General features: G+C 47.5%; 1 protein-coding gene across 1 annotated transcript; it reads left to right on the forward strand.

Annotated features, from left to right (window-relative positions):
* The first annotated feature begins 367 nt into the window (after positions 1–367).
* On the forward strand, positions 368–14928 carry LOC123751114 (uncharacterized). The gene is made up of 7 exons (XM_069322131.1): positions 368–425; positions 3475–3562; positions 10040–10064; positions 11996–12674; positions 12846–12980; positions 13027–14250; positions 14390–14928. The coding sequence occupies exons 1-7, from the start codon at positions 368–370 to the stop codon at positions 14926–14928; spliced, it is 2748 nt and encodes a 915-aa protein (XP_069178232.1).
* Positions 14929–15279: the final 351 nt, after the last annotated feature.

Genomic DNA, 15279 nt, shown 5'->3' on the forward strand with positions numbered 1-15279 from the left:
AAATCAATTAATCTTGTGAGGCAGGACTTGCCATCCCTGGGAGCCGGTAGGCCGAGTGGACAGCACGCTGGACTTGTGATCCTGTGGTCCTGGGTTCGATCCCAGCGCCGGCGAGAAACAATGGGCAGAGTTTCTTTCACCCAATGCTCCTGTTACCTAGCAGTAAAATAGTTACCTGGGTGTTAGTCAGCTGTCACGGGCTGCTTCCTAGGGGTGGAGGCCAGGTCGAGGACCGGGCCGCGGGGACACTGAAAGCCCCGAAATCATCACAAGATAACCAGATCCCCGAACCCATGTTGACATTGTGCCACAAAGTTCCTTCGCTCCACATGTTCCACTAGCTTTTTTTCGCACCAGATGTGGCGAGATGGAGGAGACGGAGATCAGGATGCTGGAGATGTGGAGAGGGGGAAGGAGATCTAGAGGTTGGCGATGTGGAGAAATGAAAGAGAGAAGGAGAAGAGGAAGGAGTGCATAAAAGAAAAGGATTGAGGGTGTAGGGAGCGCGGATAAAGCATGTATGAGAGAGGGGATGAGGGTGAGCTGATAAAGGGAGTGTTGGAGAGAATTTGGAGGTGAAAAATGGCATGATGGGTAGTTTAGACCAACTAGCATAGTCTCTTATAATCTCTACCGTTGACTGTCGTATATAAGACAACTGAGGTCCCCCGAGAGAGAAGACTGAGGGCATCACAGCTTACGGACGAGGAGACGCATCGAACCACGACTTGGAGAGCTCTAAGTGTAGCGATTTAAACTTCCCAGCTCTGTTACCACTGTAGTTCCCCTGCACTCCCTCGTTTCCCCCGTTCAATGCAATGTTTAAAATCATAGTTCAGATCCATCCTTTCCCCTTTCAATAAGATTACAAAGTGCTGCCAGGAACTCGGTCTTTTTACAGTGAAATATTTGCTTGGGCGAGTTGATGAGTCTCAGAGCTCAGGCGGAGTAAGGTCAGGTGAAGGCGCACTCAACCCAAGCGTAACGAAACAGGCTTGTCTTCTCTCAACTACAAAAAAAAACATATATTTATCCTGTACCAGCCAGGAGTGGGTACCAGCCAGGAGTGGGTACCAGCCAGGAGGGGGTACCAGCCAGGAGTGGGTACCAGCCAGGAGTGGGTACCAGCCAGGAGTGGGTACCAGCCAGGAGTGGGTACCAGCCAGGAGGGGGTACCAGCCAGGAGTGGGTACCAGCCAGGAATGGGTACCAGCCAGGAGGGGGTACCAGCCAGGAGTGGGGTACAAGCCAGGAGTGGATACCAGCCTGGAGTGGGTACCAGCCAGGAGTGGATACCAGCCTGGAGTGGGTACCAGCCAGGAGTGGATACCAGCCAGGAGTGGGTACCAGCCAGGAGTGGATACCAGCCTGGAGTGGGTACCAGCCAGGAGTGGGTACCAGCCAGGAGTGGGTACCAGCCAGGAGTGGATACCAGCCTGGAGTGGGTACCAGCCAGGAGTGGGGTACAAGCCAGGAGTGGATACCAGCCTGGAGTGGGTACCAGCCAGGAGTGGATACCAGCCTGGAGTGGGTACCAGCCAGGAGTGGATACCAGCCTGGAGTGGGTACCAACCAGGAGTGGATACCAGCCAGGAGTGGGTACCAGCCAGGAGCGGGTACCAGCCAGGAGTGGGTACCAGCCAGGAGTGGGTACCAGCTAGGAGTGGGTACCAGCCTGGAGTGGGTACCAGCCAGGAGTGTGTACCAGCCAGGAGTGGGTACTAGCCAGGAGTGGGTACCAGCCAGGAGCGGGTACCAGCCAGGAGTGGGTACCAGCCAGGAGTGTGTACCAGCCAGGAGCGGGTACCAGCCAGGAGTGGATACCAGCCAGGAGTGGGTACCAGCCAGGAGTGGATACCAGCCAGGAGTGGGTACCAGCCAGGAGCGGGTACCAGCCAGGAGTGGGTACCAGCCAGGAGTGGGTACCAGCCAGGGGTGGGTACCAGCCTGGAGTGGGTACCAGCCAGGAATGAGTACCAGCCAGGAGTGGGTACCAGCCAGGAATGAGTACCAGCCAGGAGTGGGTACCAGCCTGGAGTGGGTACCAGCCAGGAATGAGTACCAGCCAGGAGTGGGTACCAGCCTGGAGTGGGTACCAGCGAGGAGTGGGTACCAGCCTGGAGTGGGTACCAGCCAGGAGTGGGTACCAGCCTGGAGTGGGTACCAGCCAGGAGTGTGTACCAGCCAGGAGTGGGTACCAGCCAGGAGTGGGTACCAGCCAAGAGTGGGTACCAGCCAGGAATGAGTACCAGCCAGGAGTGGGTACCAGCCAGGAGTGGGTACCAGCCTGGAGTGGGTACCAGCCAGGAATGAGTACCAGCCAGGAGTGGGTACCAGCCAGGAGCGGGTACCAGCCAAGAGTGGGTACCAGCCAGGAATGAGTACCAGCCAGGAGTGGGTACCAGCCAGGAGTGGGTACCAGCCAGGAGTGGGTACCAGCCAGGAGTGGGTACCAGCCAGGAGTGGGTGCCAGCCAGGAATGAGTACCAGCCAGGAGTGGGCATTGGAAAGTTGTATCTGGTATACGAGAACAACCACAAGAGACAGTCCTCAGACACCACCAGAGAAGACTCAAGACCGCAGCTTTCCGAGGGAACAGACGCCTTGAAGACTCTTACTCCCCTTAGAGACAAGAACTGCAAAAGCCTCTACGACGCACGTCCATCGTAGACGGGTCATATCCATCTGGGATACGACCCGTCCACCTGCATGAGTTACCTCTCCCCTATCTCATCTTGGGTGAGCAGACAGGGCACGACAACTAAAGCCCCAGAGAGAGAGAATAGACTAATGTGACATGTGGGGTATTGTCAACGAACTAAAAAATACCACATGAGTGTATTATTTGATATTGGGTAAATGTTTAGTGCTCATGTTCACTACGTCTGCCACCATTCCCATACTACTTCAGAAGAAAAAATTACGTTCTCGAGTAAGAAGGAGCCTCCCCCCCCCCCTCTACGTCAAGAACTCCGTCTCGGTTACTTCCGTCTTGAAAGAGTAGGTCATTAGCGAGGCTTGCGCCACCGACGTGTTAAGCTGGAATGAATATTAATCCCTGGTAAGTGTGGGACAGGTGGTCAAGACCTTGAACACGGGAAGTCTTCACCTGGAAATTGGGTTCAGAATTTGTTTTCGCGATCATAATAAAAATATCATATTAGACGTTACTCAGGTGTTTTCTTTTATACTTAGTTTTCGTTATATATATATATATATATATATATATATATATATATATATATATATATATATATATATATATATATATATATATATATATATATATATATATATATATATATATATATATATATATATATATATTATTAAATATGACCGAAAAAGTAAGATTAATAATTCTAACACGAATTTTCTCAATCTTTCGTACATTACGCTTCACTGTTGGAGGTAAATCAAAAATTAATTCTCCAAAATTCATTTTTATTTCTAGTAATAATAATTTATTTCTAGCTGGTAAACACTTCTATTCAATACCCATTGTTTGTGTTCTGTCTTGTGTTGATACTTTTAATACCCTATTAATATCCCCTCTTGTTCTGTCTTGTGTTAATGCCACATCACCCCTCCTACCTCACTCAAATGTAGATATAAAATCGGAGATACGTAAGTTCTATTCAGTTGTGTATTTGTGAACTAAAGTCTTTGAAAATGTAATAAGTTTTACGAAACGCGCCCGTGTCGCGTCAGACTAGAAATAAAAATGAATTTTGGAGAATTAATTTTTGATTTACCTCCAACAGTGAAGCGTAATGTACGAAAGATTGAGAAAATTCGTGTTAGAATTATTAATCTTACTTTTTCGGTCATATTTAATAATATATGTCTACAGGAAAGACTGCTACCAAAATATACTAATATATATATATATATATATATATATATATATATATATATATATATATATATATATATATATATATATATATATATATATATATATATATATATTTATTCTGTTTTTGTTCTGAGGAGTTTGTTGTTTCTTATATATATTCCCGTTTTCTTCTTTACGTCTTTGTTTGTGTAATAAATCTTCTCCCTCATCTCCCGACCGTCCCAACTTACCCCCCATCCGCCCCCCCCCACCCCCCCCGCCCCCTCTCAACACCACCGGTGTTACCTGCAACACCTTTGGATAATGTGCACAATCAACATTGTAATACAGTATCAGTAATACCATTTTATCACCCACAACATTTCCCGCCTGCTCTTGGTACAATGGCTGGCATCCGTCACCTTCTTTATGGAGATGTATTGGACCTCATCTCCATCACTTCCGGCAATGCATCTCTCTCAACACACCACGATTCATCTACCTATTTTCCTGAATGCTCCGACACACACACACACACATACACATACACACACACACACACACACACACACACACACACACACACACACACACACACACACATTATGAGAAGAATTAAGACAGAGCTTGAGGCTTCAAGGAGATCTGGACAAGCTGCAAGAATGGTCGACGAAATGGCGGTTAGAGTTTAACCCAAGCAAATGTAATGTAATAAAGATAGGTGTAGGGAGCAGGAGACCAGATACAAGGTATCACTTGGGAGTTGAAATTCTACAAGAGTCAGAGAGAGAGAAAGACCTGGGGGGTTGATACCACGCCAGACCTGTCCTCTTAAGCCCATATCAAGAGGATAATATCAGCGGCATATGCCAGGTTGGCTAACATAAGAACGGCCTTTAGAAACTTGTGTAAGGAATCTTTCAGATCTTTGTATACCACTTATGTCAGACCAATCCTGGAGTATGCGGCCATATCTAGTCAAGCATAAGACTGAACTGAAGAAGGTTCAAAGGTTTGCCACCAGACTAATACCCGAGCTGAGAGGTATGAGCTACGAGGAGAGACTACGGGAATTAAACCTCACGTCACTGGGAGACAGAAGAGTTAGAGGTGACATGATTATACCACATACAAGATTTTCAGAGGAATTGATAGAATAGATAAAAACAGACTATTTAACACAAGTGGCACACGCACTAGGGAACACAGGTGGAAATTGAGTGCCCAAATGAACCATAGAGACATTAGAAAGATTTTTTCAGTGTCAGAGTAGTAGACAAATGGAATTAATTAGGAAGTGATGTGGTGGAGGCTGACTCCATACACAGCTTCAAGTGTAGATATGATAGAGCCCAGTAGGCTCAGGGATCCTGTACATTAGGTGATTGACATTTGAGAGGCGGGACCAAAGAGTCAGAGCTCAACCCCAGCAAGCACAACTAGGTAAGTACACACACACACACACGCGTGTGGTAGCTGAGTGGACAGCGCGCAGGACTCGTAATTCTGTGGCCCGGGTTCTATTCCCGGACCAGGCAGAAACAAATGGGCAAAATTTCTTTCTCCCTGATACCCCTGATACACTTGTTACCTAGCAGTAAATAGGTCCCTGGGAGTTAGACAGCTGTTATGTAGCTACTACCTGGGTGTGTGTTTGTGTGGAAAAAAATATATAGTTAGTTACAGTTGATTGATTGACAGTTGAGAGGCGGACCGAAAGAGCAGAGCTCAACCCCCGCTAACCTAACCTTGAGGTGATTTCGAGGCTTAGCGTCCCCGTGGCCTGGTCGTCGACCAGGCCTCCTGGGTGCTGCACTGGGCAACCAGGCTGTTGGATGCGGCTGCTCGCAGCCTGACGTATGAGTCACAGCCTGGTTGATCAGGTATCCTTTGGAGGTGCTTATCCAGTTCTCTCTTGAACACTGTGATGGGTCGGCCAGTTATTTCCCTTATGTGTAGTGGAAGCGTGTTGAACAGTCTCGGGCCTCTGATGTTGATAGAGTTCTCTCTCAGAGTACCTGTTGCACCTCTGCTCTTCAACGGGGGTATTCTGCACATCCTGCCATGCCTTCTGGTCTCATGTGCTGTTATTTCCGTGTGCAGTTTTAGGACCAGCCCTTCTCACGGTGGTAAAAACTGTATTACTTGGTCGCATTTTTAACAGATTGCTCGATCTGTACAGAATGCGTGAGAGGACTGGTTGATGAGCCTCCACCCACGCTACTCATCAACTGTAGTGTTTCATCTGAGTTAACAAAATATATAAGCAATGGTTTTGTTCACACTGTGTGTCCTTGTCAACTAATACATCATCTTTCGTACGCGATGGTCCCAACGAATAAAATAAAAGGTACTATGAAAATTAGCGGCTCACAAATATCCACGTTAACTATGCATAGGTTGGTCAACAAGTGAACGGGGTGTACACTCTCCCTGGTCTTTTACTACACTGTCGCCTGAAAAGGGAAAACCAGTGTAGTATTAGACATGTGAGTGACAGTATTGGTTACAAAGTGTAAGCTCTAAATTGTTAGTGGAATAGTTTATGGCAGTCATTAATGTGTCTAAACACTTTTGATCTCTATAAATTAACGTTTAGAGATGTGAAAGAAAGTTATTACCCTGATATTCATAAGAGCTGTGTCAGCTAATTTGCAAAATCTACGGAAGCTAGAGATATAATAATGCGTCATTATGTACGAAGCTCTGTAATTAAGCTTGACTTCTCATCTTTATGCTACTGAAGGAAAATAATCTTTTCCTGATGCTCCAGACTGACTTTCCATGGAAAAAATGTTCAATTAATTCTCCAGACTCATCTACTAAGGATCAGAATGCTTAACTAGTGAGCCAAACTGACCTTCAACGCATCAAAATGCTTCAGACTGACCTTCCAATGACCAAACTACTACACTAATGGTTAAGACTGACCTTCCAATGTCAGAGAGTCCCACTAATCCTCCAAACGAACCTTCCGTGTAACTGTGCTATGTTAAGGTAAAGAACACGTTTTCTTTTCGTGTAAATCCGTCTGACCGTCCAGGCGCTGGAGCACCCATCTACTGGTTCCTACAGACACACGTAACTAAGACCGTTTGTTGCGTGTTTCCCCGACCACTGAAACACCTGCTTCCAATACAACACATTAATCAGTTCCTGGCACGATAGCAACACTTCTCCGCTTCCTGAAGTTGAGAAGTAATAAGGTTGAAAATTATTCTGAATGTGCTATGGGAAGGACTATGAGAAGAGGAGAGGAGTAGGAAAGAAAATGAAGGGAGGTAAGAAGGGGGAAGAAGAAGGGAAGAATGAATGGTAGGGGGAGGATAAGAGAAGAAGGAGAAGATGAGGAAGAGAACGAAAAGAAGAGGGAATAAGCAGTAGAAAGGAGAAGGGAGGTGGTAAGAGGCTGGGAGAGAAGGAGAGGCGATAGAGATGACAAGGTAGAAGGAGAAGGTGGGAGTAGAGAGGGAGAGAGTAGGAGGGGGAAAATGAGTGGAGGAGAGGAAGGAGAAGGGAGAAGAGAGTATGCATCATCTCAATTGGTTCTTGGAAGACCTTCCGCCAATGTCTGCAGCCTCGGTAAACTGCTGCAGACACACCTGGTTAAAGGGCATGGCATAGGCCCTTGTGTTGGTAGTGGTGGTGGTAGTTGTGGTAGCAGTGGTGATAGTTGTGGTAGCGGTGGTGGTAGTTGTGGTAGCGGTGGTGGTAGTTGTTGTAGCGGTGGTGGTAGTTGTTGTAGTGGTGGTGGTGGTTGTTGTAGCGGTGGAGGTGGTTGTTGTACTGGTGGTGGTGGTTGTTGTAGTGGTGGTGGTAGTTGTTGTAGTGGTGGTGGTAGTTGTGGTAGCGGTGGTGGTAGTTGTTGTAGTGGTGGTGGTAGTTGTGGTAGTGGTGGTGGTAGTTGTGGTAGCGGTGGTGGTAGTTGTTGTAGCGGTGGTGGTAGTTGTTGTAGCGGTGGTGGTGGTTGTTGTAGTGGTGGTGGTAGTTGTTGTAGTGGTGGTGGTAGTTGTTGTAGTGGTGGTGGTAGTTGTTGTAGTGGTGGTGGTAGTTGTTGTAGTGGTGGTGGTAGTTGTTGTAGCGGTGGTGGTAGTTGTTGTAGAGGTGGTGGTAGTTGTGGTAGCGGTGGTGGTAGTTGTTGTAGCGGTGGTGGTAGTTGTTGTAGCGGTGGTGGTGGTTGTTGTAGTGGTGGTGGTAGTTGTTGTAGCGGTGGTGGTAGTTGTTGTAGCGGTGGTGGTGGTTGTTGTAGTGGTGGTGGTAGTTGTTGTAGCCGTGGTGGTAGTTGTTGTAGTGGTGGTGGTGGTTGTTGTAGTGGTGGTGGTAGTTGTTGTAGCGGTGGTGGTGGTTGTTGTAGTGGTGGTGGTGGTTGTGGTAGCGGTGGTGGTAGTTGTTGTAGCGGTGGTGGTAGTTGTTGTAGCGGTGGTGGTGGTTGTTGTAGTGGTGGTGGTAGTTGTTGTAGCCGTGGTGGTAGTTGTTGTAGTGGTGGTGGTGGTTGTGGTAGCGGTGTTGGTAGTTGTTGTAGCGGTGGTGGTGGTTGTTGTAGTGGTGGTGGTAGTTGTTGTAGCGGTGGTGGTAGTTGTGGTAGCGGTGGTGGTAGTTGTTGTAGCGGTGGTGGTAGTTGTTGTAGTGGTGGTGGTAGTTGTTGTAGCGGTGGTGGTAGTTGTTGTAGCGGTGGTGGTAGTTGTTGTAGCGGTGGTGGTGGTTGTTGTAGTGGTGGTGGTAGTTGTTGTAGCGGTGGTGGTAGTTGTTGTAGTGGTGGTGGTAGTTGTTGTAGCGGTGGTGGTAGTTGTTGTAGTGGTGGTGGTAGTTGTTGTAGCGGTGGTGGTGGTTGTTGTAGCGGTGGTGGTAGTTGTTGTAGTGGTGGTGGTAGTTGTTGTAGCGGTGGTGGTAGTTGTTGTAGTGGTGGTGGTAGTTGTTGTAGCGGTGGTGGTGGTTGTTGTAGCGGTGGTGGTAGTTGTTGTAGTGGTGGTGGTAGTTGTTGTAGCCATGGTGGTAGTTGTTGTAGTGGTGGTGGTAGTTGTTGTAGCGGTGGTGGTAGTTGTTGTAGCGGTGGTGGTAGTTGTTGTAGCGGTGGTGGTCGTTATTGCTGTGGTGGTGGTAGTTGTTGTAGTGGTGGTGGTAGTTGTTGTAGCGGTCGTGGTAGTTGTTGTAGTGGTGGTGGTAGTTGTTGTAGTGGTGGTGGTAGTTGTTGTAGTGGTGGTGGTGGTTGTTGTAGCGGTGGTGGTAGTTGTTGTAGCGGTGGTGGTAGTTGTTGTAGCGGTGGTGGTAGTTGTTGTAGCGGTGGTGGTCGTTATTGCTGTGGTGGTGGTAGTTGTTGTAGCGGTGGTGGTAGTTGTTGTAGCGGTGGTGGTCGTTATTGCTGTGGTGGTGGTAGTTGTTGTAGTGGTGGTGGTAGTTGTTGTAGTGGTGGTGGTGGTTGTTGTAGCGGTGGTGGTAGTTGTTGTAGCGGTGGTGGTAGTTGTGGTAGCGGTGGTGGTAGTTGTTGTAGCGGTGGTGGTAGTTGTTGTAGTGGTGGTGGTAGTTGTTGTAGTGGTGGTGGTAGTTGTTGTAGCGGTGGTGGTGGTTGTTGTAGCGGTGGTGGTAGTTGTTGTAGTGGTGGTGGTAGTTGTTGTAGCGGTGGTGGTAGTTGTTGTAGTGGTGGTGGTAGTTAAGAACATAAGAACATAAGAACAAAGGTAACTGCAGAAGGCCTATTGGCCCATACGAGGCAGCTCCTATTCTATAACCACCCAATCCCACTCATATACTTGTCCAACCCGTGCTTGAAACAATCGAGGGACCCCACCTCCACAATGTTACGCGGCAATTGGTTCCACAAATCAACAACCCTGTTACTGAACCAGTATTTACCCAAGTCTTTCCTAAATCTAAACTTATCCAATTTATACCCATTGTTTCGTGTTCTGTCCTGTGTTGATAATTTTAATACCCTACCAATATCCCCCCGGTTATGTCCATTCATCCACTTGTAAACCTCTATCATGTCACCCCTAACTCTTCGCCTTTCCAGTGAATGCAACTTAAGCTTTGTTAATCTTTCTTCATATGAAAGATTTCTAATTTGGGGAATTAACTTAGTCATCCTACGCTGGACACGTTCAAGTGAATTTATATCCATTCTATAATATGGCGACCAAAACTGAACTGCATAATCTAAATGGGGCCTAACTAGAGCAAGATATAGCTTGAGAACCACACCAGGTGTCTTGTTACTAACGCTGCGATTAATAAATCCAAGTGTCCGATTTGCCTTATTACGAACATTTATGCATTGATCCTTTTGTTTTAAATTCTTACTAATCATAACTCCCAGATCCCTTTCGCAATCCGACTTCGCAATCACAACACCATCTAGCTCGTATCTTGTAACTCTATCATCATTACCTAACCTCAGAACTTTACATTTATCAGCATTAAACTGCATCTGCCAATCCTTTGACCATTTCAAAACCCTATCTATATCAACTTGAAGTGATAGTGAGTCCTCCTCCGAATTAATTTCCCTACCGATTTTCGTATCATCGGCAAATTTGCAAATGTTGCTACTCAAACCTGAATCTAAATCATTTATATATATTATAAACAACAGAGGTCCCAGGACAGAGCCTTGAGGCACTCCACTTACAACATTTTCCCACTCTGACTTGATTCCATTTATACTAACTCTCTGTTTCCTTTGGTATAGCCATGCCCTAATCCAGCTTAATATAGCACCCCCAATACCATGAGACTCTATCTTTTTAATCAGTCTTTCATGTGGCACTGTATCAAAAGCTTTGCTAAAGTCAAGGTATACAACATCGCAATCCTTACCACTATCAACTGCCTCAACAATGCTAGAATAAAAAGATAACAAATTTGTTAAACATGAACGGCCATTTATAAAACCATGTTGCGACTCAATTATTAATTTATGTTTTTCAAGATGAAGACGAATTTTATTTGCTATTATAGATTCGAGTAACTTTCCCCATTCGAGTAACTTTCCCTATTCGAGTAACTTTCCCTATTCGAGTAACTTTCCCTAAGCGGGAAAGTTGTTGTAGCGGTGGTGGTGGTTGTTGTAGCGGTGGTGGTAGTTGTTGTAGTGGTGGTGGTAGTTGTTGTAGCCATGGTGGTAGTTGTTGTAGTGGTGGTGGTAGTTGTTGTAGCGGTGGTGGTAGTTGTTGTAGTGGTGGTGGTAGTTGTTGTAGCGGTGGTGGTGGTTGTTGTAGCGGTGGTGGTAGTTGTTGTAGTGGTGGTGGTAGTTGTTGTAGTGGTGGTGGTAGTTGCTGTAGCGGTGGTGGTGGTTGTTGTAGCGGTGGTGGTGGTTGTTGTAGCGGTGGTGGTAGTTGTTGTAGTGGTGGTGGTAGTTGTCGTAGTGGTGGTGGTAGTTGTTGCAGCGGTGGTGGTCGTTATTGCTGTGGTGGTGGTAGTTGTTGTAGTGGTGGTGGTAGTTGTTGTAGCGGTCGTGGTAGTTGTTGTAGTGGTGGTGGTAGTTGTTGTAGCGGTGGTGGTAGTTGTTGTAGTGGTGGTGGTGGTTGTTGTAGCGGTGGTGGTGGTTGTTGTAGTGGTGGTGGTAGTTGTTGTAGCGGTGGTGGTAGTTGTTGTAGCGGTGGTGGTAGTTGTTGTAGCAATGTTGGTAGTTGTTGTAGTGGTGGTGGTAGTTGTTGTAGCGGTGGTGATAGTTGTTGTAGCGGTGGTGGTGGTTGTTGTAGTGGTGGTGGTAGTTGTCGTAGTGGTGGTGGTAGTTGTTGTAGTGGTGGTGGTAGTTGTTGTAGCGGTGGTGGTGGTTGTTGTAGTGGTGGTGGTAGTTGTCGTAGTGGTGGTGGTAGTTGTTGTAGCGGTGGTGGTGGTTGTTGTAGTGGTGGTGGTAGTTGTTGTAGCGGTGGTGGTAGTTGTTGTAGTGGTGGTGGTAGTTGCTGTAGCGGTGGTGGTAGTTATTGCTGTGGTGGTGGTAGTTGTGGTAGCAGTGGTGGTAGTTGTGGTAGCGGTGGTGGTGGTTGTGGTAGCAGTGGTGGTAGTTGTGGTAGCGGTGGTGGTGGTTGGGGTAGCGATGGACCGTGTTACTGTTGGTAGGAGAATTGTTAGTGGTCGAAGTGATATTATTATAATTTACAAACTTACAGTATATATGGATAATGTTAACGCTTTCCAATATACCGGTATTACCTCCAGCAGTCCCCAGTACACCAGTATTACCTCCAGCAGTCCCCAGTACATCAATATTACCTTCAGCAGTCCCCAGTACACCAGTATTACCTCCAGCAGTCCCCAGTACATCAGTATTACCTCCAGCAGTCCCCAGTACATCAGTATTACCTCCAGCAGTCCCCAGTACATCAGTATTACCTCCAGCAGTCCCCAAAACATCAGTATTACCTCCAGCAGTCTACAGTACATCAGTATTACCTCCAGCAGTCCCCAGTACATCAGTATTACCTCCAGCAGTCCCCAGTACATCAGTATTACCTCCAGCAGTCCCCAAAACATCAGTATTACCTCCAGCAGTCTACAGTACATCAGTATTACCTCCAGCAGTCTCCCAGTACATCAGTATTACCTCCAGCAGTCCCCCAGTACACCAGTATTACCTCCAGCAGTCCCCAGTACATCAATATTACCTCCAGCAGTCCCCAGTACAAAAGTATTACCTCCAGCAGTCCCCAGTACATCAATATTACCTCCAGCAGTCCCCAGTACACCAGTATTACCTCCAGCAGTCCCCAGTACATCAATATTACCTCCAGCAGTCCCCAGTACACCAGTATTACCTCCAGCAGTCCCCAGTACATCAATATTACCTCCAGCAGTCCCCAGTACATCAATATTACCTCCAGCAGTCCCCAGTACACCAGTATTACCTCCAGCAGTCCCCCAGTACATCAGTATTACCTCCAGCAGTCCCCCAGTACATCAGTATTACCTCCAGCAGTCCCCCAGTACATCAGTATTACCTCCAGCAGTCCCCCAGTTCATCAGTATTACCTATAGCAGTCCCCCAGTACATCAGTATTACCTCCAGCAGTCCCCAGTACACCAGTATTACCTCTAGCAGTCCCCCAGTACATCAGTATTACCTCAAGCAGTCCCCAGTACATCAGTATTACCTCCAGCAGTCCCCAGTACATCAGTATTACCTCCAGCAGTCCCCAGTACATCAGTATTACCTCCAGCAGTCCCCAGTACATCAGTATTACCTCCAGCAGTCCCCCAGTACATCAGTATTACCTCCAGCAGTCCCCAGTACATCAGTATTACCTCCAGCAGTCCCCAGTACATCAGTATTACCTCCAGCAGTCCCCAGTACAACAGTATTACCTCCAGCAGTCCCCAGTACATCAGTATTACCTCCAGCAGTCCCCAGTACATCAGTATTACCTCCAGCAGTCCCCCAGTACATCAGTATTACCTCCAGCAGTCCCCAGTACATCAGTATTACCTCCAGCAGTCCCCAGTACATCAGTATTACCTCCAGCAGTCCCCAGTACAACAGTATTACCTCCAGCAGTCCCCAGTACATCAGTATTACCTCCAGCAGTCCCCAGTACATCAGTATTACCTCCAGCAGTCCCCAGTACATCAGTATTACCTCCAGCAGTCCCCAGTACATCAGTATTACCTCCAGCAGTCCCAGTACATCAGTATTACCTCCAGCAGTCCCCAGTACATCAGTATTACCTCCAGCTGTCCCCAGTACATCAGTATTACCTCCAGCAGTCCCCCAGTACATCAGTATTACCTCCAGCAGTCCCCCAGTTCATCAGTATTACCTCCAGCAGTCCCCCAGTTCATCAGTATTACCTCCAGCAGTCCCCCAGTACATCAGTATTACCTCCAGCAGTCCCCAAAACATCAGTATTACCTCCAGCAGTCTACAGTACATCAGTATTACCTCCAGCAGTCCCCAGTACATCAGTATTACCTCCAGCAGTCCCCAGTACATCAGTATTACCTCCAGCAGTCCCCAAAACATCAGTATTACCTCCAGCAGTCTACAGTACATCAGTATTACCTCCAGCAGTCTCCCAGTACATCAGTATTACCTCCAGCAGTCCCCCAGTACACCAGTATTACCTCCAGCAGTCCCCAGTACATCAATATTACCTCCAGCAATCCCCAGTACAAAAGTATTACCTCCAGCAGTCCCCAGTACATCAATATTACCTCCAGCAGTCCCCAGTACACCAGTATTACCTCCAGCAGTCCCCAGTACATCAATATTACCTCCAGCAGTCCCCAGTACACCAGTATTACCTCCAGCAGTCCCCAGTACATCAATATTACCTCCAGCAGTCCCCAGCACATCAATATTACCTCCAGCAGTCCCCAGTACACCAGTATTACCTCCAGCAGTCCCCCAGTACATCAGTATTACCTCCAGCAGTCCCCCAGTACATCAGTATTACCTCCAGCAGTCCCCCAGTACATCAGTATTACCTCCAGCAGTCCCCCAGTTCATCAGTATTACCTATAGCAGTCCCCCAGTACATCAGTATTACCTCCAGCAGTCCCCAGTACACCAGTATTACCTCTAGCAGTCCCCCAGTACATCAGTATTACCTCAAGCAGTCCCCAGTACATCAGTATTACCTCCAGCAGTCCCCAGTATATCAGTATTACCTCCAGCAGTCCCCAGTACATCAGTATTACCTCCAGCAGTCCCCAGTACATCAGTATTACCTCCAGCAGTCCCCCAGTACATCAGTATTACCTCCAGCAGTCCCCAGTACATCAGTATTACCTCCAGCAGTCCCCAGTACATCAGTATTACCTCCAGCAGTCCCCAGTACAACAGTATTACCTCCAGCAGTCCCCAGTACATCAGTATTACCTCCAGCAGTCCCCAGTACATCAGTATTACCTCCAGCAGTCCCCAGTACATCAGTATTACCTCCAGCAGTCCCCAGTACATCAGTATTACCTCCAGCAGTCCCCAGTACATCAGTATTACCTCCAGCAGTCCCCAGTACATCAGTATTACCTCCAGCTGTCCTCAGTACATCAGTATTACCTCCAGCAGTACCAGTACATCAGTATTACCTCCAGCAGTCCCCCAGTACATCAGTATTACCTCCAGCAGTCCCCCAGTACATCAGTATTACCTCTAGCAATCCTCCAGTACATCAGTATTACCTCTAGCAGTCCCCAGTGCATCAGTATTACCTCCAGCAGTCCCAGTACATCAGTATTACCTCCACCAGTCCCCAGTACATCAGTATTACCTCCTCCAGTCCCCAGTACATCAGTATTACCTCCAGCAGTCCCCCAGTACATCAGTATTACCTCTAGCAGTCTCCCAGTACATCAGTATTACCTCCAGCAGTCCCCAGTCCATCGGTATTACCTCCAGGAGTCCCCCAGTACATCAGTATTACCTCCACCAGGCCCCAGTACCCCATTACTACCTCCACCATGCCCCAGATATACCTGGTTTAACACCACAAGTCTCCGGCACACCA

The sequence above is a fragment of the Procambarus clarkii genome, chromosome 10 (assembly GCF_040958095.1).
Source record: "Procambarus clarkii isolate CNS0578487 chromosome 10, FALCON_Pclarkii_2.0, whole genome shotgun sequence".
NCBI lineage: Eukaryota > Metazoa > Arthropoda > Malacostraca > Decapoda > Cambaridae > Procambarus > Procambarus clarkii.

Coding starts and splice junctions, on each gene's coding strand:
- LOC123751114 (XM_069322131.1), top strand. CDS start 368: ATGGAGGAGACGGAGATCAGGATGCTGGAGATGTGGAGAGGGGGAAGG. Junction 3,563..10,039: donor TTAATATCCCCTCTTGTTCT/GTCTTGTGTTAA, acceptor GAACCACACCAG/GTGTCTTGTTACTAACGCTG. Junction 10,065..11,995: donor TTGTTACTAACGCTGCGATT/AATAAATCCAAG, acceptor TATTACCTCCAG/CAGTCCCCAGTACACCAGTA.